Genomic DNA, 25,416 nt, shown 5'->3' with positions numbered 1-25,416 from the left:
TAATAGAGTTCTCCTCCTTCTTTCCCCCAAAGTATGAAAAAAGAACACGCATTATGGAAATGAAGAGCTAGAACAACAGAGCTGCTACCCCCACCAGTGACAGTAAACCAATGCCCGTTTACAAGCACAAAACCCATCTCTGCTCCCTCTGCCTACCGCAATTCTACCCCATTGCCAAGGCCCAGCTCAGAGGCCACCTCCTTTTAGGATCCCTCGATGCCACAATTACATCCTGAACATGAACAGAGGCTCCGGGACCCATGCAATGTGCAGGTCCTACCTCAACTTCAGGTCCTACCTCAATGCCTGCTCTGCTTTTAGGAAACCAGGGTACCTGCCCCAGGTTACCTAATTTGTTAGAGGCAGACCCGGTGCAGAAAAACAAGGATTCCCTGATGCCCAGACTACTAGTTTTTCCACTACAACACACTGGGGGTGCAGAGAAGTCAATGATATGCTTGAAATCTAATGAATTACATTATTCTACCACCATTCTTCAGACTTAGAATCCACAAAAACTAGAGAGGGTGGAAGGAGAATGGTGTGGCAAAGAGAGAGCGGCTTCCCTTATTCTCTGCTCATCAGCCTGCCAAGCCAAACCGCTGACCAAACTTCAGAAGGGCAAGAAGAGGCCCTGCTTATGCAGCTGGGATTCCAGTGGAATCCCCAGCACCAGAGAAGCCACTGAAAGAAGGAAGGAAAGAAAAACTGCAATCGTCAACTGTTTGAAGAGTCATCGTGTAGAGGAGAGACAGGGGTCACCCTGCGGTCATTGTCCAGGAGGCACTGTGGAGATTTAAACTCTTTAAGGACGTGCCAAGCAACTTGATAAAACCCAAGTCCAGCACATCAGGCATGAATGAAGGCAACTAGAAGTGAATGGACAAAAGAGGGGCAGTGTTGGGTTTAACAAGGTAATTTCTTTTTTTGAGACGGAGTCTCACTCTGTCACCCAGGCTGGAGTGCAGTGGTGCGATCTCGGCTCACTGCAAGCTCCGCCTCCCGGGTTCATGCCATTCTCCTGCCTCAGCCTCCCGAGTAGCTGGGACTACAGGCACCGGCCACCACGCCCGGCTAATTTTTTTTTTGTATTTTTAGTAGAGACAGGGTTTCACCGTGTTAGCCAGGATGGTCTCAATCTCCTGACCTTGTAATCCGCCCGCCTCAGCCTCCCAAAGTGCTGGGATTATAGGCGTGAGCCACCGCGCCCAGCCAAGGTAATTTCTTAAGTGACAATATCTCCTGGCATTCCTCCCTCATCACTGGCTGCTCATCCCCAGTCTCCTCTCCTTCCTGTACTCTCGTTAACCCCTGGCATGCCCAAGACTTAGCTCTGAACCCTGTTCCCCTTTTCTGCCTTCTGCTCTCAACTCCTCCCCAAGTAACTGTATTCAGCACCACAACATTGAATACCCTTCGGTATAGAGGAATGACTCTTGACTTTGAATTTCCAGCCCAGACCTCTCCCCTAAGCTAAAGACTTCTAAATTGAAGTGATTTGCTGACCTCTCTGATGGTCAAAATATAAATCCTGATTTCTACACCTTCCCGCAAATCTTCTGTTCCTCCTCCAGTCTCCCCATCTCAGTCCAAGATTCAGTTACACACCAGTTGCTCAAGCCCAAAACGTAGAGTCATCTAGAATCATTCTTCCCTAACTCCCTACATCTAACCCATCAGCAAACCCTGTCATGAGACCTGTTTTCTTCTCTACTTCCCCTCCCTAGCTAAGCCACCAGCTACCTCCTAGAGTTCTTGTGAGGATTAAATGCATTGCTTTTCAAAGAATGCCTGGCACTTACGTGAGCTGTTTGTATTCTTAACATCATTGTCATTGTCATCATTGTCATCTCAGTGTCATCATCATGTCCAGTCTGCACTATGACCACAAACTCCTCACTGGTCCCCAGTTTCCACTCTTGCCTCTCCCCAGAATTCATTCTCAACAGCCAGAATGAGCTTATAAAACACAAATCAAATCATGACACTGTTCAGCTTAAAACCCTTCAATGATGTCCCAACTGTCCTTCTCAGTACCACAGCCTGTGAGGCACCAGCGATCCTGCTCCCATCCCTCTCTCCCGCATTCCCCACCCTCCTTTCTTCAGCTAACTCAGGGCCTTGGTTCTTCCCTTTACCTCCTGGAATTTTCTTCCCATGGTTCTTCCTATAACTGGTCCTTCCCTGTCTTCTAAATCTCAGACCACATCACTATGGAAGGAAGAGGCCTTCCCTGGGCAGCTCATTCCTCCAGTGATGACTTTCCATTGGATCAGCCTATTTGTTTCCTGCAGAGCATGTTCCACTACCCGTAGTGATGCATGTATTGTGTATTGCCTGTTTCCTCCAACTCCTTGTGAGCTGCACAATGGCAGGGACCTGCTCTTTCTTGTTCATCTCTGTGCACCCCGTTTCTAGAACAGTGCCCAGTACATAGGACAGGCTCAACAGAGTTGAAGAACACATGAATGGATCTCACTATTAGCTCTTCAAAAATAAAAGAGGCTCTCTTGAAGGTAATAAGTTCCCCATCAGTGGTAGGATGAACATGTGGTAGGCACATTGCAGAGGGGTCTGCGGCTCAATGGGATAGGAAGAAGGGATGGGCCAGATGACTCCGGGTCCCTGCCAGTGTTGGGGGCCACATGTGTGTGGATGACTGCACACTCATGTGGCCCCCAGCACTGGCAGGGACCTGACCACAGTCAGAAGGCTTCATCCCAGACAGCCTTCTCTCGGGCACCAAAGATCAACATCCACAACCTCAGGCTGCACCATGGCCAATCCCTGCTCCTGAAATGCAAGGGATGTTTTCTTGGTGCTGGTGAAATCTTGGGGATACAATTGAAGTTTTTTTAAAGCAAAGACTATAGATTCCAGGTCATACAGTTCAGACACAGGTTCAAACAAACATTTCATACTAATTCCTGGGTATTGGCATCAGAGAAACTCTAAGGGTTGAAATCCTGGCATGCTGACAACACATTCCATCCTCTGTACCTCCCTTATACTACCAGGGTCTCAGCATCTCATAAGAGCCTGTAAAATCCAGAGCCATTACTTGGGTAGAGATTATGGGTTGGCTCAGGGAGCCACAAATATTTTAAAATGTAAAACATGAACCCATAAATGCAGAAGGTCTCCCGTGTTTTCTAAAATCTGGCCAAAAGCTGAGCCATAGACAAGGAAATTGTCTGGTGTCCTTGCCAAAATGACAGTGTCACCAAATTGATAAACAAGTCTGGGATCATTTTGAAGACAGCGATGATAGGAGACCACCAAGGGCTCAGGTTGGGGGCTGCTGAGACTGGCAAGATTTAGTTTCTCTAATTTTCAACCCAAAGCATTGATCTAATGCCTCACACAACCTGTTGATAGTCATGAGTTTGCTGTTGCTGCTGCTGCTGCTGTTTAAATGGAAAAGAAGAGTAGTAAGTGGTCATCTTCTCAGCGTCTGGTGCTGGTCCAGCCCACACACTGTGGCAGAGCAGATCCACCTGTTGTCACTGGGAAATGAGGGGCTGCAGGTACTGCCCTTAGACAATGGAGGTGGCCAAGGATGTTTGGGGACAGATTACAGGAAAGCTCAACAATTCCCTTCATACTTTGGTGTTGAGCACTGGCCTCCTTTTTAAAAACAAAAGTGATTCAAAAAGGGGCACATTTTTTGTGCCTAACACCTCAGCAGGAAAAAGTTTATCAACTACCTTTTCTTCTGAGACAAGAGAGGACTTTGTGAGTAGGGACAGGCCCTGAAAGACAGATTTTACTGAAGACAAACTCTGCCTGGGTCCTGCCTCATCACTGAAGCTGATGAAGACCAGCCAGGGGCCAGGGCAAGCCAGGACTGTGCCCTTCCAGCTCTTGGGCTCCCAAGCCACCTGTGGCTTAATTCCAGTATTCTGACCCATTCTGCTACACATCAGGTCCACACAAATTAAACAAAGAGCAGGGGAACGCTTGTGAGAACTTGGACTTGATATTTGGATCTTGGAGACTTCAAAACAAAAAGCACTGGTTCATTCAATAGCAGGGCAAATGTTTTGCCTGAATCCTTTGGGTCAGTAGATTTTAAACTCACCCATAGGGTCTTGGGGAGGAGGCTTGGCACACCCCTCCCCTTCACCAGAGCCTTCCAGATTGTATGAGTTTGCAAACTAAAGCTCCAGGAACTGGCCTCATTCAAAGCTACGCCATGGACCCTGCGTGCCATGCCCCAGGGCTCCACTCTCTTAATCAAGGCAGAGGGAACCTACTTATTACTCAAAACCAATTTTCTGACATAAAATGTTCATAGTTATTTTCTGATTGTGAAAATAAAAGATCTCAATGAGGAAAACAGGTAAGGCAGCAAAAGAAAGAAAACAGCCAAAGTGATAAGAATCCCGTCACCCAAAATAATCACTGAAAATATACTGATGCATTTCTACCTTGTACAATTTCTGATATATTCTGCCTTATAGAGGCTTCTGGACTGTCACTCCAACTTGGAATCAAACAGACTGCTGAGAAACCCGTGGAAGAGAGCAGGTCTAAGGAAATCACCAAGATTAGAAATGCATCCATGTGCACTGAACTCCTTCCTAGTGTGGGTGGGGGGAACTTTGAGATGGTCTGTGATTCTACTTACCCCTCACTCTCTGTTCCCACTAGTCTGCCCTGCCCTCTGTCCCTCAACTACGCCAAGCTCCTTCCCTCCCCAGCAATCTTGCACTTGACGGTCCTTCTGTATGGAACCTCCCCGAGATGTTCATATGGCTGGCTCCTGGCCACTCCTCAAGGAGACCTTCCTTCACCACTGCAATCCCTCTTTATCCCATTACCCTGTCTTATATAGTTCTTACCACTGCCCCCAAATTCTCCATGTTTACTGACTGGTTTGTCCAGTAAAACATAAGCTCTTGTTCACTCTTGTAACCTTAGCACCTGCAATAGTCTCTGGTACACGAGAGTTGTTCAAGAAATAGTCCTGCATGAAAGATCAGAAGAGAAATGGAGAGACTCCCGAAGTGGGAAGTTCACATTTCAGGAAGTGAGAAAACGCTGAAATTCCAAGATGAGGGGAAGAGAGATGGGAGGTGAGGCTTAACAGAAGCAGGAGTGGATCATTCAGGTAGATTCCGATGGGCCTTGTTAAAGATTTTCATCTGAAGATTAAGACCAATGAACGGCCTCTGAAAGGTTTCAAAATGAGGAGTGATATAATTAGGTTTGTGCTTTTTTAAATATCAGCCTGGATTCCATATGAAAAATGAGTCACAGAGGAGCAAGAAAAGGTTCAGGCAAACTATTTAGGAGGCTGCCCTGGCGCCTCTGACAAACGAGGAAGCAGCGTGACCACAGGTGGGCAACAGGCATTGGAACAATGGGGTAGCCTGAGGGACCCGTGACAATGCTGAGAAGAGAAAGAAGGAAACGCGTCAAGGCAGACTCTAGATGTTTGGCTTGCTGGCTGGTGAAGCAGCATTCACTAAAATACTAGAAAGTGACAAAGGGGTTGAATTGGCGGAGGAAGATAAGGACTGTCTCTGGCCTAGTGACTTGGGGGCCTCTCTTAGATATCCCAAGGGAAGTGGCCAGGAGATAGCTGGATAAACAGGTCTGGGATTCAGAAGAGAGGTCTGGACTCATTAAATAATAATAAGATGGCCAGGCGTGGTGGCTCACACTTGTAATCTCAGCACTTTGGGAGGCTGAGGCAGGTGGATCACCTGAGGTCGGGAGTTCGAGACCAGCCTGACCAACATGGAGAAAGCCCGTCTCTACTAAAAATACAAAAAATTAGCCAAGCGTGGTGGTGCATGCCTGTAATCCCAGCTACTCGGGAGGCTGAGGCAGGAGAATTGCTTGAACCCGGGAAGCCGAGGTTGCAGTGAGCTAAGATGGCGCCACTGAACTCCAGCCTGGGCAACAAGAGTGAAACTCTGTCTCAATAATAATAATAAGACTTACCTATACCTGGAGAGGTGGTAGAAACAGAGAGAGAGAAGCCTCAACAGATCCTAAAGTTTCTGAGAAGAGCCCATGTGAGAATGGTGGGGTGGCTGACAGAGCCCAGGATGCAGCAGAGATGGACTCTTTGAAGAATGCTGAAATAACTGGGACTTATGGAACTGCATAGGGCCCAACTGAGCTATTGCAAAAGAGTATGATTGGGTATGGGAGGGGATGGTCTAACCCTCAAGGAAAGTATTCCACACCAGGCTTACAGAGAGGTATTTGCTGCCAAGTTTCTATGATTTGAAAAGCCATGCTTCCCCCAAGGCCGAATGACTATATTTCTCAGCCTCTCTTGTAAATAGGTGTAGGTGTGACCATGTCACATTTCATTAAAAGAAAAGGAGATTCATTCTTCCCCACCTCCTTTCTCCACCCTACTGCTTGAATCATGGATGAGATGGCTGGAGCTCTAGCAGCCTTTTGTTTCCTGAAGATGACAGCCAAACCCAAGAGATGGCAAAGAAATGAGCTAGAAAGTGTCTGCATCTCTGACAATTTCATGGAACCTCCATACCTCTCTCAGGCTACCTACTTCCAGACTTCTTTGAAAAGAGAGAAAAATAAATGATCTTACTTAAACCCCTATCATTTGAAGATGTTCTCTTATACGCAATCAATCCTAATCCTAACCAGAACACTAGCCAACCAGTCTACCCCATCCCCTGCCTTGTTCTACCCTTACCTTAGGTCACAGGGAATATTCTCCTCCCCGTTGCCTGTATTGACTTAAATCCTGCCCATCCTTTGGAGGATGGATCAGATTCTACCTCCCACCAGAGATTTCCCTTCCGCTTCCTCCCTGAACTCAGACGCTGTCTGCCTGCCTCCCTTTGGGCACCTGGCCTGCTCTGCCTTCCAAGGGAGTGATTCACCCTTCCATACCTATCTCCTGACTCTTCGACCAGGCTCGGGACCATCAAGGCAAGGCCCATGCATTCCAGATCCTTGTATTCCCTGGGCTGGAGAGGCACTGGATACAATATCATAACGAATATCCCCACACTAAGCCTCTCTTACCTCTGCCCACACGAGGCAGATAAGGAGGGGGTGCCAGAAAGTATACAAACACATTTAGAAAAACGAGAAGGCAGGCGGAGTCAAAGTCAGTTAGTTAAAAATCTAAAACTATTTCTAATATTAAGATGTAGCCTGGGGGCAAGATCTCGTGTGTCTCTTTCAAACTACACAACCTAGATGTTAGACTGCCTCATGGCACGATGCCAGGAGGCCCCATTCATGTAGAAAACAACATGAGTGGCAATTCCCAGAGAGAGGTGAAGTGTCATGGTCATGCACCAGAAAAATGAGTCCTTTCAGAAAAAAATACCAAGTCACATGGCGCAGTGGCTCACACTTCTAATCCCAGCATTTTGGGAGGCGAGGTGGGTGGATCGCCTGAGGTCAGGAGTTCGAGACCAGCCTGCCCAACATGGTGAAACCCCTCTCTACTAAAAATACAAAAATTATCCAGGCGTGGTGTTGGGCGCCTATAATGCCAGCTACTCGGGAGGCTGAGGCAGGAAAATCGCTTGAACCCAGGAGGTGGAGGTTGTAGTGAGCCGAGATTGCACCACTATTTATTTTTTCACACTTGCAACATATTCTTCACAAATCGATGTCAATAACAAATTACTTTGGATTACTTAACAAGTATTTTTTTTCAAATATACTTTCTAAGAGCAAATACAGACAAGTTAAATGGTTCGCAATGAGCATAGTTCATTTGTAAAGACAGTATAATGTTTTAAAAAGTACACATTCTTTTCAGCTTATTGTCTGCTGCCACAATTGTTAAACTCAATCAAAGAGGCCCCGGAGGATTCGCCACTTAAGGCTGAAGTCGTAGCAAGTGCTGCCACGTTGGGGAAGATAGCAGCAGAGATAACCACCACTGGGGAAGTGTAAACGGAAATTTCAAATTTAGATTAAGCCTGAGTGGTGTGAAAACAAACCCAGCATGTTCAGGTGCAGTGTCCAGATGTTTTCAAAATGCCCTGATTGTGAGAGCTGAGAAGGGAGATGTGGAAAACAGACACTCTGGGGTCCTCACAGAAAGCAACGAGGCAGATTTGAAACCCACACTAAGGAGGCATTGTAAATGAACTCAAGAACATGAGCTTGGTACAGAAGGAACAAGTTGAGAGATAAGAAGTTTCCTGATTAAAATAACCCTAGTGCCTCTTTGAGATCTGCTTCTAGCACCAACTGACAGCTATTTCCAACGGCAGAAGACACCAAATGTCAATCTGTAACATGCTACAGGTCAATATTGCTTTCTTTCCTGCAGATGGTTTAAGCACAACTTAGCAACTCCTCTGCCGCCTCGTTTCTGCTGAAACTTCGCCGGGTTTTAACACGCCTGCCAAAACTGCCCCCTTCCGGGCCCAAGAGTCCAGGATTCTGTGCCAAGCCGCGTGGCCAGATGTCACTTGGGGATGGCGCCTGTGAGCACCAAAGCCTGCCCTTTTCGGGCTGAGTCACTACTTGTAACCACCAGGTGTCAGTAGCGAGTACGGAGACTCCCTCCCGGAGTGCTCCGGGAACTTCAGCCAGACCCTAAAGGGGGAGAAACCGGATGCTGTGGCTTTGGGGACAAGCAGTGCTACGGTCACATTCTCAGGCACTCATGAGTATTTCATTTACTCAGTTGCCAACTCACCATGCAAACCCACCACGTAATTTCTGGGATGGCTTTAATTCAATGCCTTTCACACACTCAGAGACAAGATTAAGCACTGTTCTCACTCCAATAGGACTGGGACCTTTTCTCTGCTCCCTCCCCAACCCAGAAGGTAAAAACATAAAGCAGGGTTTTCTACTCCTTGCCTATCTTCTCCATGTAAATTACCAAATGAGTATTTTAGCAGTTTCTATTTGTACTGTGGTTCAAGGAATTTGGTTTATAATGCTTCAGCTGGGGACATGCTTGGGTATTACTGGGTACAGAGCTGTAAGAGGGAAAGTCTAGCAAAGCAACTGGATTATGCAAAGCCAGGACCAAAGGCCACTTCACTGCCTGTTTTATTGAACTGGATCTAAACTGGTTTCTCTCGTCTGGTGTAGCATCTTGAACATATATACTGAATCTATGAGTAGCTGCAGCAACATTTAAAGCTGTATTTCCGTGGCCTTTTAAACCCAGGATGTTAGGAAAGCTCTGCTGTATCTCTAGGTCCTTCCAGCCTGAGGACACATCTTCTGGAACAAAAGATCATGTGGATCCAGGTCCACGGGCTCTTAACATCAATCGCTATGGCCTACCCAGCCACCAAAACAGCTCATCCTGTTTACCTCCACCTGTCTGCATCCAAACACACAGGGCTCCTGGCTGGGTGTTCCTTTCCCTCTGGGTGCCTTGGGTATCTAGTTGGTGCTTCTGCTGCCAACTATCCCTTAATTTGACCCTCATGAAGCCTGGCTTCCATATCTCACAAGCAAAGATGCTGAGGACAGAGGAGAAATACAATCTTCTGGATTAAGGACCCCAAGGCTTAGCTGAGGGTTTTGCAAATAGCTTCAAGTCCCCATCTTGCAACAAGGAAACATTCAAAGGTTTTGATGCTAGGTGGCATCACTGAGGCCCAAGACCTGGAAAGGCATCCAGTCTTGTGTCCATGTAACTGACAGTGCAGTGAGCTAGCCCTACTGTCACTGCAGCAGAAAGGGGCAGGACATTTCTGAATAGAGACAGCCACCAAACCAAAGATACACGTTTGATCCAATGTCCCAAGGGGGTCTGCCAAAGGCTTAGCTATCATACCACCTTCACAGCTCCCAGGTCAACATTTTTTTCAATCACAAAAAGCATTATCCTAAGTGATCAGGAGGGCACTAAGGGCATGTCTCTAGGTAGAGTGAATCACAATGATGCCCAGGATCTCAGCTTCCCCAGCGAGATCACCACCCCTCCCATTTTCCCTGGACTCATGGCTCCCTGTCACATCCCACCCCACCCCAGCAACGACATTCTGGCTTGTGTCTTCCAATAAGCGTTTCCAGCTCTGGACTGAGAAACGTGTTACAGGCATCTGAGGACAAGCTCACGGAGCACAAAACCAGCCTCACCGTTTGGTGATGATGAGAAACAGTGGTGGACATTTCCTGAGGAAGAGGTGCTACAGTTCTGCCAGAGATCAGTTGCGTGTCCATTGCCCACGATCCATTGCTAGAGAGAATCAGATAGATATCCTGAGTCAGGGAGGGAGGGAGGAGTGAAGGAAAAGGGGAAGGAGAAAGGCCCAGGGATGGCAAAAAGCACCCGCATCCACCTAGCCACACCACCCACCCCTGCATGGTAAGAGCCAATGTTTTATGCCTTAAAAGCACCTTGTAAATGGAGAAGTTCCACATGCACACAGAAACGATTATGTGCAGAGATGTTTACTATAGTAGAAGGAGCCATGAACTCAACCTGAGACACCTGCGTTCAAGCCTTCTCTCCTCCCAGCATCTCGGGATCATTACCCAAGCCCGCCTCTCTCAGTCTATTTCCTTGTTTATAGCTCCTATCAGTCTGATATCATCATCACCAGGCACAATGGAGATACTGTGAAGATGCTTGTAAATGTTAAACTAAGTCACAAATCCCCAACATAATTATTTCTCACAGAGACTAGAAAATCATGCTTACAGGCCGGGCACGGTGGCTCACACCTGTAATCCCAGCACTTTGGGAGGCAGAGGTGGGCGGATCATGAGGTCAGGGGTTTGAGACAAGCCTGGCCAACATAGTGAAACCCCGTCTCTACTAAAAATACAAAAAAAAAAAAAAAAATTAGCCGGGTGTGGTGGCGGGCACCTGTAATCCCAGGCTGAGGCAGGAGAATGGCTTGAACCCGGAAGGCAGAGGTTGCAGTAAGCCAAGATCATGGCACTGCACTCCAGCCCGGGTGACAGGCTGGAGACTCCATCTCAAAAAAAAAAAAAAAAAAAAAAAGAAAAGAAAACGAAAAAGAAAATCATGCTTACAATGTGCCTTAAATTAAGAAGTGAAAGCCACCATTGGAAAACTGCCTGAATGTCTGCTCATCTTCATCGCCAAGAAAATAACTTTAAGATCTAATGGGCTGGACAGTTTTGTAACAGAAGTTACTCTGATGGCCTGTTCCTACCAGTGGAAGCTTTACTAACAAGGTGTTGTGTTCATGCCATAAACCCGACATGGGACCTGTGAACTCTTTTCCAGAAAAGCCCATTTTAACTTTCCAATTTCAAGTCCTAAAAGGGTGTTTTATAAATTAATTCACCCATCTGACTATGGTTTGGAGAAAAAAAAATCATAAATACTCCTCTTCTTCAACGAGGCTGCATCAAGAAAAAAAAAAAGTTAAACAGTCTTATCAAATGAAGGTCGGGGACCCTAGATCGGCTCTGAAGTTACTTGGCTTAAATAGAGACCTGCGCAGCTAACCCAGCCCAGCGCTCGCTTGGTTCCTATCACTGAATCTGCTCTCGTTTTCTCAAAGCAACTGGAAGGGGGCAGATTGCCGAAACTTCCCTGGGACGTCTGAGACTTCCAACTGTCTGCAAATAACACAGTCCTGAACCAGAAGGAGCACGGGCTGGGAACCCAGATGGGGAAGGGCGGGCCGCGCAGGGAGCCTCCCCGCCAGGCACTCACGCTGACGATCGTGGAGACGAACAGCAGCACCAGCACCGCGACGTGGAGGACGATGATACTCAGCAACAGGAGGAGCATTCTGGCGGCAAGTTCTGCTCAGCGGAGTTTCTGCCTGCGAGGAGAGCGCTGGGCGTGAGGCCGAACGCACTGACTGGGCCGAGCGACGGAGGCGCGCGCAGAGGGAGGGTCCCGCGCACTAGCGGAAGGCCCGGCCTGGCCCAGCGCCCGCAGCCCGACCGCCCGCGCGGGTCAGGAGCCTTCGCGCCGCCTGCCGCCGAGAGGGGGCAGCAGCCGCCTGCAGGACCAGCGCCCAGTGCCTAGCGCCCAGCCGGGCCCGCCTGCAACGGAACATCTTTTGCTTTTGGAAACAAAACAATCGGTTCGCACGTCTAAAACCACCCAGGGAACAGAGGGGTTTCCAGAAAATATGAGCAGAGGCCACTGCACGCTTCCACCCACCCCAAGCACCTCCCGGCGACCTCCCTGGAAGGTGAGAGGTCACGTTCTCCGAGACCCCGGTTCAGATGGTGAATTCCCCTATGGGGTGGAGGTAGGGGTGAGGGGAGTAGGTGCCCAGATTTCCGTCTGAGACCTGGAGACAGCCGTGGCATGCGGTGGGGGAGACAGCGGCGAGGAGGCTGGTTTCCCAGACCCCAGTGCTCTCCGCATTCCGTTCGTCTCCAAGTTTCCACCCAACTCTGCCAGCGTAGAGGAACGGTCCTGGCCCCAGCTCAGCCTCGCGCAGACTCTGGCGGCTCCGGAGAGGTGGTGCAGAGCCAGAGTAGTGTGGAAAGGAAAGAATGGCTCGAGAGGGTTGCCCGGACCCTGCGCTTCCCGTCCACCGCGCGCTTCCCCAGGCAGCCCCTGGGGGCAGGGGGCATTCTGCTCTTGCGCTAGACCCACGTGCTCGCCTAGGGGTCCAGTCTGCACCCAGGCACTCAAAGCCAGGACACGAACCCCAACAAGCCTGAGCTCCGGTCTGGGTGCGGTGGGACAGGAGCCCAGGAGCCTGGACCGAAGGGAGTAGATGTCCAGCGGACGGGAGAGAGAGACAGAGGGTAAAAGGCTGAGTCCGAGAATTTCAGCCGGTCAGAGCCGGCAGGACATTTATCCCAAGTAATGCGGTCCTCGCCCCTCATTTTAAACTTTGGGGGAACTGAAGGCTGGGATGACCTGTTAGAGGACATGCATGGCTGTGAAAGATCTGGCTGACACTCTGGGGACCATTTTAGGCAGAGTCTTGGGCCAGGGAGACAACGTTTCAATAACCCAGTTTGGAAAGTACCCAATCCCAGGGCCCTCCGTTCCTCTCCACAAGCATCACATTCAAAGAAACTCTGGAATGCACTGGAAGAAATAAACAAGGATTTCTGATGACTCCCAGAGGGTTTGAATTAAACCGATGGCAGGAGGCTGGGAACTGGGGAACCACAGGAGTCCAACACTCTCGGGATGTCCGCCACAGGGACTGTTTTGCCAGTGTGTCCCAGAGTCAACGCCTCTTCAGCAAGGCGAGAACTGGGCCGCCCTTATCCTCTATCCAGACACCAGCACCATCACCCTTGCCCTGTAAGGTCTTATAGACCATAAAGGCTCTCCTCGTTGTATTACTCCAAGCCCCATTGGAGGGAAACAGGACACACAGGGGACCCTGTGCCCCTAAACAGAAGCCCCAGGGAGATGGCCAAAGCCCCGCGCCTGCTCTGCGCTTTCTGGCACCCTCACTGGAAGATGCCCACATTTCTCCTCCATCTCCTTCACTCTCCCCACCAAATCACTTACAGCCCAAAGGAACAGCTGTCCCGATCCTCAGGGTGGCCTCAAGCACAAACTCGGGTGCGTTGGCTCCGCTGCTGGCGCCGCCAAAGCTGCGCTGCGGGGCTGCGCGCGCGCGAAGCAAGGGGGCAGTGGGAGGCTCCTGGCGTTCCCCTTTAACGGGAACAACGCCCTGTTTGCGTCGCTGCAGTAGGGTGTGTCCCTGGGTCAGCGTGTGCGGGAGGGCGGGACTCAGGGAGGAGAGGGGGCAGGAGAGAGGGAGGGCAGGAGACAGTTACTTGGCCTTAAATGCGCCTCAAGAAAAAGTCGGTCTCTGCAAAACCGCGGCGACTTTTACTCGAAACCAGAGGCGGCTGAGCTTTCTCACCTCCCACCTCCCTTCTCCCCTGGCCCCGTGGAGACCTAGTGTTGACCGAGAAACTGGCTCCTCAGCCCACTCTGGGAAGACCCAGCCAAATGTAGCTCAGCGGATGCCCAGGGCTGGGCTTCGGGGCCCGCCGACGCCGACCGCGCCCGCGCGGGGCTGAGGCTGGATTCCTCTCCCACTAATAGAGGGCAGCGGGCGCTTGAGCACTGGAAGAAGTCCCTCTCCTCTCGGGTCCTGGAGACCCTGCCCTGTCCTGGCGTCTTAGCAGGACACACCTGCCCCGCGCCGGTCCCCGCTATTACTGTCTGCACCTACGAAGCATGCCAGCTTCCTAGGATTGGCGGGGATTGATCTAGCGGGCTCCGCTTGGGTGCGAATTAGGGGAAGAAAAGTCCGGCCGACTACTGGATAGCATGGTCTAGGATTGGGCTCCTCCTAGCCTAGGCAAAACCAGACTACCACCGAATAAGCTCCAGGCAAAGTGTTCCTGCAGCAGTCGGGCTTGGCTGTCAGCCTTGGCTGGAGTCCTGGCCATGGGGTTTGGGGGGCGGGTGCGAGGTGGCTATTTGAGGTGGGGTTGGAGCAGCCAAGGAAATCAGCTGATTCATAGCCTCCTAACGTGGCCCGCCCAGCGTTACAGGGAGAGAGGCTAGCCCCCTTCAGTGTCGGCTTGGCAGAGGCGCGCCCAACTGAGACTCCCGTGCGCAGGCCAGCCTTGAGGCATGGGACAGGGAGCAGGAATGTGGATGTTAAAGGTTTTTGCCTGAAAATGCAGCAGTTCACGCACGCGCGCACACACACACACACACACACACACACACACTTCCCTACCTCTAGTGTACTGTGTCATAGAAGCTCATCACTCTCAATGATTCAAATAATTCCATATTATTTTACGATTTGAAAGGAGCTGCTATTTTAGCTAATTGTATATTCTTACGGTAAATAAAAATAAATTTGAAAAAGATCTTCAAACAATGATCTTTTTAAAACTATCGTGTTATCAGATTAAAATGAAGTGTACTTGTAAACACTGCATTTACAGTGCCCGTTGTATGCCAGTCACTTTGCCTGGACTTTATATGCATGGTGTGTGAGAGGCAGTATGGTGCAGTGGTTAGGCACTCTGGCTCTGGGCTCCAACAAACCTAATCACCCTGCTTACTTTTGTTGTGAATTTGGGGAATTTCTCAAGTTCACTGAGCTTCAGTTTTCTCAGGTGCAAAAGGAACTAGTAATGCCTGCTTTAAAGGTTTATGGTGGTGATTGAAGGAAACAATATGTACAAAGCAGTTAACATCGTGTCTGCAACATAATAAGGGCCCAGTGCCCAAATTGCCACCACTATTATTATATCACATTTAACTCTCACATCAACCCTTCAGGGAAGACCTGACCACCTCTGCACTAAAGTAGCTTGTAACTCTGATAGGTAGGTAGGTAGGTAGGTAGGTAGGTAGATAGATAGATAGATAGATAGATAGATAGATAGATAGATAGATAAAGATTTATAAATTAAAGTGCATATGCAAGTAGAAAAAAAAGTCTAAAGACATGTAAGTGTTTTCTTTCCTCCACAGGTCATTTTATAGGTTAGATTTGCTCTAGAAATTATTACTTTGTTTTATGCCATTTGGACATTTATTTATTTAACCAAAACTTGTGTGATCACAACATACTCAGGACTGTTCTAAGTAAGCACTTTACAAATATGAGCATATCTAACTCAGGGTTTTCTTTCCCTTCCTTTGTGATTTTCAAATAAACTTTTTAATAAAGTCTAATACACATACAGAAAAGTGCATATATTGGGTGCTACAGCTCGCTTCTTCCTTTCTTTTGAACCCAATAGTTTAATCAATAACCACCCAGGTCACAGCCATGCCATATGCTGCCAGACAGGTAAACCCAACCCATCTGTCCCTCACTGCCTCTGACCTCCTGCCTGGTTCTCAATGGTGGCAGAGGAAATGCTACTCAGTGCCTGCTGACCAGGCTTGCCACACCCAGAGCCTGGCTGGCCAAGGCTCTGCCACAGGTGGCAGCTTCTCCCTAACCTGCTTACCAAGGCCTCCTGCCAGCTGTGTGTGCACAGCTATTTTCCATGGGGGAAAAAGCATCTGGATTCCTTTCTTCCTTTCAATCTGGATGCATTAGGGTTTCTAGATGCTCTCAGATGGCCCCCCACCTCCCCAGCCAGAGTATATATCCACCTTTTAACCAAGGATATAAAAAGCCCTCTGAATCTCCAGTCAATTCCAACACAAATGCACCATCTCTCCTGCAATCCTTTTCATTTGCGGCTTGCAGGGGGTGGGAAATTAGGCAATTCTTGTAAAGCATAGGCACACATCACCCAGAGGCACAGTTTGCCAATAAAACTCACCCGGCCAAACAGCGTAACCCCTTCTTCCAAGCAGATTTCTTTGCAGTCAAATGCAAGGGATGTTAAGGCAAGACCCTCCCCACAGGGCAGTCAGAGACCCGCAGCCGACAAACTAAGCCTGCAGCTTCCAACCAGGCTCCCCGAGATGTTCCCTGGTGGTGCTCCCTGTAACTGAAGCCAGACCAGGCGTCTTTCCAGTTTATTCAGGGGCTGGTCCAATGCTGGGATATGTCATGGTGGCCTGAGAGGTTCTCAGCCTGTATTATTTAAAGAGACAGTGTCCAACTTTGTTTGCTTTCCAGAATACAATAATCCCAAGAGGCCCTGCAGGGCATGGAGAAACTGGAATCAGAAGGGAGAAGAGCTTTGAGTATGCCTGAAGCCTGTGATGCCAAGACTGTTCTCTCTGGAAGTGCCAACCTGTGTAATAGCCAAGAGGTCCCACTGGCTCCCCTCCCCTCCCAGTGAATTCTGCAGAGATTAAATATACTGTGGGAAGGATCTGTGTCTACAGTGTTACATACGTGCAGGTAAGTTTTATTTTAAATAAACTTCATTTTAAGGACCCCAAACATTGCACAGCTAATCTCTCACAGCATCACAGCAGTGAGCCAAATGTCTCAAGAGTCACCAAATCAAGCCTCCTTTGTTCCAACCCCTGGTTGGAAGGACTCCCTGTTACCTGCCTTGTCTGCCTAGACCCCATCGCAAATGATCACATGTGTTGTACATTAGAATAAAACTTAGGGAAATGTGTTCTTCCGACTCTGTCTTTAATGTGCCCGAATCAAGCTGACCTTCATGAGATAATTCAATGCAAGTAAACAAACCTCTATTGAAAACTATTGAAAACTTTCTAACCTGTCAGGCAGGATAGGCTGGAAGAGCAATTGGAAATTCTTGGAGAGGGAAGTAAAGGAAGTTATGGCATATTTAGGTTCTTTGCAGTGTACCACTCCAGCTCCCAGAGAGTCCTCCGTCCCTTGAACCGCTTCTAGCTGCAAACTCTGACACAAGGGGACTGGTTTCATTGCATGAGTTTCCTGGAATTCTGGCACTTGGGGCATAAGACTTTCTCTTGTGTTAGGGATCCCCAGTCTGGAGAGACCTGCAGAATTTGGAGAAGTCCCTCCCTCTCACACACTTTACGTTTGGTTGGACTCTCCAGTCACAAGGGCCTCTCAATGGCCCTCTCCCCTGTTCTGCCCACAGCCAGCATCTGCCCACAGCCAGCATCTGCTCACAGCCAGCATCACAGCCAGTGCCAATAAAACAGTTTCACCTTTCTCTCTTTGCTGAAATCATTTTTATTTTTCACAGCAGTGGTTCTTTAGAATTACTCAAGAGCTTTGCAAATGACCTAGCCTGGGCCATGGTCAGAGAAGCTGACTCAGGTGTTTTGGGATGGGGCTCAGGTATGGGTAATTTCCAGTGTCTTTCTCCCCGCTGGATGTTTCATTGTCCAGCCAGGTTGTCATGTGGAGTTAGATTGTCGCTGATTTCCTTCCAGCTCCCTTCTGTTGTGGAACCCAAATGGAGATGAGGTACAGTGTGGGCTGCTGCAGTATTATGCAAGTTATAAGTCTGTTCTGCCAGGCAAAACGGTGTGTGTGTGTGTGTGTGTGTGTGTGTGTGCATGTATCTGTGTGTGTGTGTGCGCGTGGGCGTGTGTGTGACAGAGAGAGAGAGAGAGGAGCCTCCCTCAGTCCTCCTCTGACATGGTCTGTACGGGGACTGGGAACAGTGAGCATGGTTTTTGCAGCCTCTCCAGACAGTCTTTTCCTGGGTACTGCCATGATCAGCTCCAAAGGCTACATGACAGAGGCTGCTGTCCGTCGGGCCGGGATCAAGCCTGAAGACACGTAAGATTATTTCTGATCTAAGAGCTAAAGATTCAGAGGAAAAGGGGTAGGGCCTGGTGAGTGTGGGGCATGGCTTCCGACCAGATAGGACCAGTCTGATTAGCCCTCCCTCTCTCCTTCCATGAGCTCCACATTCTGAGACCTGCTCTCTTGGCCTCACGTCTCTTTTGCCCAGGTCCTCCAACTCCAGCAGCCAAACCCCGAAGTCCCTGTTGGCTGTCAGCAGTAGAGCTGTTCACTGTTGTGTGCCACTGGCCCTGTCTACCAGATGCCAACACACTTGTCTTTACCCATCTGGGCCAGACTCTCTTCCCTTCCCAGAGTCAGGTGAGGAACACTCCTTCCTGGTCTCCCATTTCCAATAACCCTGTTCTCAGCCAAATGGGACCCCTATCCCATGCATCTGTGTTGAGCAATGTCTCTGCAAAGCTGTAGGCTATATCCCACTGAGCCTCTTGCAAAATAAACACATAGAATAGTCACCAAATAACATTTATTATTATTTGCTATCCTCCCTTCCATTTACAGATAGGAAAAATGAGAATCGGGATTCTCTGAGGAAACACAGTTGAGTCAATGAGACTGGCTATTTCTAGCACCTGAGCTCTTCTGCTACACCACGCTCCATCGGCTCAGTAGCATCAGTTATCCGCAAGTCCTTGATAATGATGATAATAGGTTATATTTACTTCGTGTTTAGCATATGCCAGGCACCATCTTGAATATTTTATATGCATCAAATCACTTAATCCTCACAACCATATGAAATAGGCACCCCATCATCCTCTTTTAGAAGAGGGAGAAACTGAGGCACAGCGAGATGTTCAGTCACTTTCTCAAGACACACTGCAAAGAAATGACAGAGGCTGGATTCCAACCAGGCATTCTGGCTACAGATCCCGTACTCACAGCCTGGGCTATCTCACATTCTACCGTGCCCCTAATTGTGCCCAGCACGTTCCTAGCATATCTTCTCATCATGCTTCCATAGACACTATCATTTAATGTCCTATTTGTATGAAAGATATTCTCACATTATACATATTTATGCATTCACGTCTCTTTTTCCATTAAAAAGCAAGAACATATCCTAAGACATCCATTTTTTTTTCAGCACCAGTCACATTAGTACAGCTTTCAAGAATCCTGTCTCATCCTGCCAACAAGGCTGTGTGCTCCTCCGAGGACATTTGCATTCCATATGTCTGTATAGCATAAGCACTGGCAGAATCCTGCCTGTAGGTGAAATTTTAATTTCATAAGAATGAAATGTTGTCCATGACAGTGGAATCCCAGCAGACTCTTGAAGAGGGAGGAAGCCCTTCTGCACTTTATAGCTAATAAAATGCTGTTAACATATAGCAGTATCTTATTTAAGAGGAATCATTATAATCATTTTCTATGTGAAGAAACTGAGGCTTGGAAAATTTACAGTGTTTCCTCCAGGGACTAGCTAGTGAATGCCAGGGCTGGGGCTTAAAAAAGTCCGTTCCTCTGACTCCCAAACCTGTAATTTTTTCACTGTGCAGGCTCCCCAGAGAGAAAACCAGAGGCAAGTCTGAATTTGGTGTTTGTCCAGGTGATGAAGTTGTTGTTGCAGCATCTATCCCACCAGGTGCTCAGTCAATATCTGAAAAGTGTTTACACTAAGAATGAAGTCTTTCCTGTGTCCTCATAGCCAGCAGCCTGTGTGGGAGTTCTTGGCCAGCCCTGGACACAGCTGGCCTGGAAGGGTCCTCAAAAGTCAGTCCTGCCTCATCTAGACTCAGCTAGACTGTTTTGATGTTGAGTGAGAGCAGCTTGTTGAAAGAACAAGCAAGGCAGGGAAAGAAGGCAGAGGGGAAGGAAGGAAGGAAAGAAGGAAGGAAGGAAGGAAAGGAGGAAGGAAGGAAGGAAAGAGGGAGGGAGGAAGGAAGGAAGGAAAGGAGGAAGGAAGGAAAGAGGGAGGGAGGGAGGAAGGAAGGAAGGAAGGAAAGATGGAAGGAGAGAGGGAGGGAGGGAGATATAGATAGGAAGAGGGGAGGGAAGAGAAGGAGAAGGGAGAAGAAAAGGAACAGAAGGAGCCAGTTTGACTTCTGTGACAGAATCTTCTACAAATAAGCAAGTTTGAAATTATGACAGGTCCCAATCCCTAGAAGATATTCTTTATGAACAACACAGATGCAGTCAGAAAGCAACATAAAGACACACACACAAAAAAACTCACATTGGCACAGGACTGTTCCCTAAATGACATCTTTAAAATATAGAAAGGTATCTTGGAGTAAATTGTATATTAACTCCTTCACCTGTGGGAGAGAGAAGTCACAGAATTATTATGTTGTGGCAGTGGGACCAGACCAAGTACAAAGGATTCTCTGTTCACAAATGCATTGTTGCTTAGGAAAGCCAGATTCCACAGATGCAAGTGGAGGGGGGAAAGCAGTCTTTTCTCTGACATCTCATGAGCTAGCAGCTAGAGGATTGGGGAGCAATTTAAGCAAGAGTCAGAAATGGATGTGTACTTGGGATTGCAAACTCTAAAATTTTCTAAGACTGTTTACTCCTAAGTGAAAATGCTTCTGCTCCAGTAGGGCATAGGTTCAAATAAAATGGGGAAGCAGAGCAATCTTGCCACACGAGAATGGACGGAATGGGGAGGAATGCAGGGATTTTCTAGGCCACTGCAGACCAGGCATAGCAATGTCGAGAAAAGCAGCCTTGGCTTGATGTGAGAGATTGTCCTTATTGAGAGAGGTGCACAGGAAGGCCCATGTAACCCAAGGAAATGCCTGCTTCAGGCAGTCGAAGCCACACCAAGAAATGGGGCATTAATCTCCAGCAAGAACGAGGTGAACGCAAACGGTCCTGGCTGGGACCCTGGGAGGACAAGCCCCACGACGCATCATAGTCCCCACAATGCACCATTCTGTGTGCACTTCTGAGCCTAGGGAGCACCAGTTGTACTTAAAATGAACTGGAGACCAGATGTTTTCTTCATCTCCGAGTTCCTGAACCACTTATCAAGTGTGAAACCTCAGCTAAACCAGGGAAGTTCACAGACAAAGGTCAGATCCTTTCGAGACGTTCAAGGGAAAGCTGGGCAAAACTTCAAGAATGTTTACTCTTCATTGTTAGACTAGGAAATATCTAATCTAGAGGATTTCAGTGGTAAGCCTGGGCCTCATATAATTGTTTTACTTTAAATTTTGGGCTCAGAAATTAAAATTCTAGAAATGTATCTTTAGAAAGTCATGGATATGCAAAAATTTGGCTATAATGGTATTCATAGCCAAATAAAGGTGATATGTTTTATAACAAAGAAAAGTGTGAACATCCTAAATCTCAAAGACTAGAGGAATGATTGAGTAACTTTTGGTACAGTCATAAGGTGAAATATTATGTAAGTATTAAAAATAATGTCCAAGAAGAATGTTTAATGAAATGAAGAGCCATTCGTGTTGGATACAAAATAGCACACCTATAATTTGTTGAGCACTGGCTATGTGCCAGGCACTGTGCTAACCCTCTCATTAAATACCTCCAACAATCCCACGAGGGGAGAACTGCCGTGACCCCCAAGACACCCACACAGTGAGAAAATGATGGAGCCAATATATAAACTTTGACTACTTGAAGCCAAGACCCCAGGTTCTTGACCACTAAATTCCACCAAACGTACAGTCTTTGAGTACCACTGTGACAAAAATGAAAGTAAAACTGAAAGAATGCGAAGACTGAAGAATGCAATATGACAGAATTTGTTCAACACTGTGTCTCCAAGTTCTAACATTAAATGGGAGAAATAACCTCATGGAGCTGAACACATAACAGGATTCATTGTGACGAGCGATCGCACATCTCAGCCTCGTGCCTCCGTCATAAGGAGTCTGTGACTCTGTAACTTCGGTGTAGGAAACGCACACTGCGTCAACCCCAGGGAGGCACTGGGAGGGCCACGAGCCAGGTCTTGCTTCATCTTTTGCACTGACCCCAAGTGGAGTCACTCCAGGCACAGAGGTGGTATGGCAGTATTGGAATGAGCTGTGCATCTTACAATGTTGATGGTAAAATGCAGGCATTTATATAGACCATGAGTTTAATAACTGTACCTTATACTTATTTAAATACATTGGGAGATTAAGAAAAATAAAAGGAAAAAAGAGAAGTGGTTTTGAAGTTTCTTGATCTTGAGGGAGCCTGAATGAGCCAACAGTTCATTGGTTTAGGTATGTGACTTTAAATATGAGAATCCCTCCAACCCACAATAAAAGCATGGTCAGACATGTGGTTCAGATGAGTAAAACTGCACTGACATTTATGGTCAATTTGACCGAGGGAGAAAACTCTCATGGTTGCCAATGGTCTATCACCTACTGCATTGCCTTCTTTCTCAGAATCCCTCTCCCTCTTGCTTTCCCTACCCTCCCTCCCTTTACCTCTCTCTATCCCCTTCCATTTTTTTCCCCTCTCTCTCTCTGTCTCATGTTCCAGCCTCACAATGTGAAACCATAATGAAACCATAATCACTTGACTATCTGAATTCTATGATTTTGTGAGCTCCTTGATTATTGGGAGACCCCAGGTCATTTTCGAATTCCTCATCCCAGCAAAATGTTTCTGCCCATCCTCCCCAGGGGACAGTCCCCATGCTCTCCTGCTTTACTCCTGTCTAATCTTGAATCATTTAACCTGCAACTGTGTCTTGGGAATCGCTAGGAGGAAACACGATTACAAAGCATTTTCTAAATGTATGGGACCATGGAATTTTTATTCCCAGGTTACCTCCAAGACTTAGGTTCCACGGACCCCACTGTTGGAAACAATGGGTTCCACAATTCTAGTCTCTAACCATGGAGGCGAGCTGACGACAGTCACTTCAGAAAATGAAAAGGCAGATTTGAAGGCAGGAGGTAGAGGCTTAAGGACTCCAGGCCAGCGAAGAGGGAACAGAAAACATCCATAGAAGCCAACATTGAAGAGAAATGCCAAAGAAATGTGTTGCTGTGATTCTGAGTAAGGAGCTGGGTGGATGTGGTCTGAGGTCATGCGGTTTTCCACAGGAGAGACATCATTCCCAGTGGGGCTCAGGCTCTCCCTCATTATATGTTTATTTCCCATTTGGGGAAGAACACAGTGATTCAATTCAGGGAGTGACCTTGTCACAGTCTTTGGAAGAACTGCCCAGAACCCAGGTAAGGCGTTCTATAAATGAGCCCACGATGGCCTCTGGGTATTGACCACTTGGTGGTTTATTTCTTCACAGCAGGCTGGGAACCATCAGCTCAAAAGCCCACTGGCCTCAAATTCAAATTTTTACACATCCAGTTATTCTTAAAGTAGCTCAAACAAGCAGCCTTTTTAGCCGCTTGGAACCTGCCTGCTTTGCATGCCCCATGAAATCTTACTCGCATCGGCTGCCCTGGATACCATAGAGCCTTGTGGCTCTAAGAATCCAAGCTGCTATGGCCCTTCAGAGCTTTCTGACCTGGAGACTCCTCACCACACTGCTGAGTGACGTTGGTATCACCTAAACTAATAAGCCCTGTCTCCACGTCCCCCTGCCCCAGGAGTTCCCTTTTCTCTTTAGCTTTCTCGATAGTGGCCCCTGGAAGATCCCCAGCTGTGAAGGATTTTCCCCATCCTGAAACCCTGTCCAAGGCCCACCAGTAAAGTTTGTTGTAATTTATTGCCTCTTGTTGTCTTCTTTTCTGATCAGATCCCTTCCTGGAACAAATCCCCACATATGGACCGGGAGGGGTGGGATGCAGAGGACCCTGGAGCTGGGCACAGAAGCCCAGCAATGCCGCCACCATCTGTGCATGAGGGAGGGGCAGGAAATCCTCCAGAGAAATGGAAGCATCCTGGTGGCCTCATTACACAGGCCTTCCCAGCTTCCTCACATCACCCAGGGAAGAGTTTCTTCCAAAGAACCCAGGGGAAAGTGGTTCATGTGGATTGCTAGGGATACACCCCCAACTGGAAGGCCTTGTGAAAAAACCTTCAGCCCGCAAGCTGAGAGCGAAGACTCGTTAGGAGGCTGAATGCATGGACTTCCCAGCCTTGGAGCTATATCAAATAACCTGGTGCCTCAGCGCATGCATAAGCCCAGTGGCAGTCCACATGGTATGCTCCCACTCAGGGGACTGAGAGACCCCTTTTCACCCAACAATTTCAGTGTCTGATTATCAATCCTTACCTTTTCCACACAATGTTATGTGCAAATACCTCAATAGAACCCAATCTGGCAGGTCTCTTCTTAATAATTGCACATTGAAATGTCTGTTCGTCATCTAGGCCAGCGGTTTCTTGTATAAAGGAAACAAAAGTCATATAATTCCTTTTACGAAGGTCACTGACCTTTGCAGCCTCTTCCACGATGAGAGAGTAAACAGAAGATGACTAAGTGTTTTTGACATCCAAAGTCACCCACAGCCAGAACCAGAGTCTGGGAGAAGTGTATTTTGGATATCGTGACCTCAACTATGTGAAGGAAAGGAAAACTGAAGTCCTCTTAAAATAATATTCATTCAATAGATATTTATTGAGCAACAGCTACAGGCTAAAAGCAAACATCACACAGCCTCTTCAGTCTTTATTAGCATGCAAAACTAGCCCCAAATGCTCCCCATCCCTGTAAGGATGCCCCCTTGCGATGTGGCATTTCTGCTCCCTTCATCAAGAGGTGAAGTCTGATTCCTCCACTCTTTGAGTCTGGACCTGGCCATGTGACCTCCTTTAGCGAATGGGACATTAACAGTGTGACACAAGCAGAGGCGTTAAAAGAACATTCTCGTTGGGATTTGCTCTGTTGCTCCTGGGGACCCTTCCACCATCATCTGAGCAAGGCTGGACAAGCCACTGGATATTGACAGGCAACACTGAGAGAGATCTGAACTGCCTGTGCCATCCCAGCTGAGGTCCTAGACACATAGGCCACCACAGCAGAGAATAGCTGTGCCTGATCTAGACCAGAATGGATGCCAAATAAAGCCCAGCTACCCCTCAATATTGTGAAAAGGAGTAATTTGTTGTGTTAAGACACACTAAGTTTTGGGGTGGTTTGTTACCCAGCAAACACTAACTGATATATTAACAATCCTGGACTTCGGGTTAGACACCAAATGCATTAGATTTGCAAATAGGTCTCTATGCCAGCAGGGGCAGAGGTGATTATCCCTCGCAGTAGCAAATTGACTTCCACTTGTTCCACTGGTTGTCTGGGACCTGAAAATGGACTGTAATAGTTGGCTCAGTTTCATCTCTAAAGGAGGAGAGTGGTTAAGGCCAGAGAGATTGAGAAGATTCCTGGAGTTCTTTGGGAGTCGCTTGACTCTATAGAGACTCTCAGGCATTTTCTGAGAGTCTTGTGGTTCTCTGGAGGACGCTATGGATCTGTAGAGAGTCCCATAGATTTGTGGAGTGC

The 25,416-nt window shown here is 47.9% G+C and overlaps 1 protein-coding gene across 2 annotated transcripts in view; it reads right to left on the bottom strand.

The window, feature by feature from the left end:
- Positions 1-16,369, bottom strand: part of PMP22 (peripheral myelin protein 22) — a 35,685-nt gene extending 19,316 nt beyond the window's left edge. Inside the window, exons 1-3 of one of the 2 annotated variants that reach the window (XM_003805543.6) lie at positions 16,150-16,369; positions 11,621-11,732; positions 10,066-10,165 (exon numbers count right to left, since the gene is read on the bottom strand). In XM_003805543.6, the coding sequence (XP_003805591.1) occupies positions 10,066-10,165; positions 11,621-11,698 (178 nt within the window). In that variant the 5' untranslated portion in view covers positions 11,699-11,732; positions 16,150-16,369. Of the gene's footprint in view, positions 1-10,065; positions 10,166-11,620; positions 11,733-13,402; positions 14,626-16,149 lie in introns of those variants that run through there. The other variant, XM_003805542.5, reaches the window with a different exon arrangement.
- Between the last annotated feature and the right edge of the window lie 9,047 nt (positions 16,370-25,416).

Source organism: Pan paniscus, chromosome 19, assembly GCF_029289425.2.
Source record: "Pan paniscus chromosome 19, NHGRI_mPanPan1-v2.0_pri, whole genome shotgun sequence".
Taxonomy (NCBI): Eukaryota; Metazoa; Chordata; class Mammalia; order Primates; family Hominidae; genus Pan; species Pan paniscus.
The sequence above is the reverse complement of the archived record's forward strand: the minus strand, read 5'-3'. Positions and strand labels throughout refer to the sequence as shown.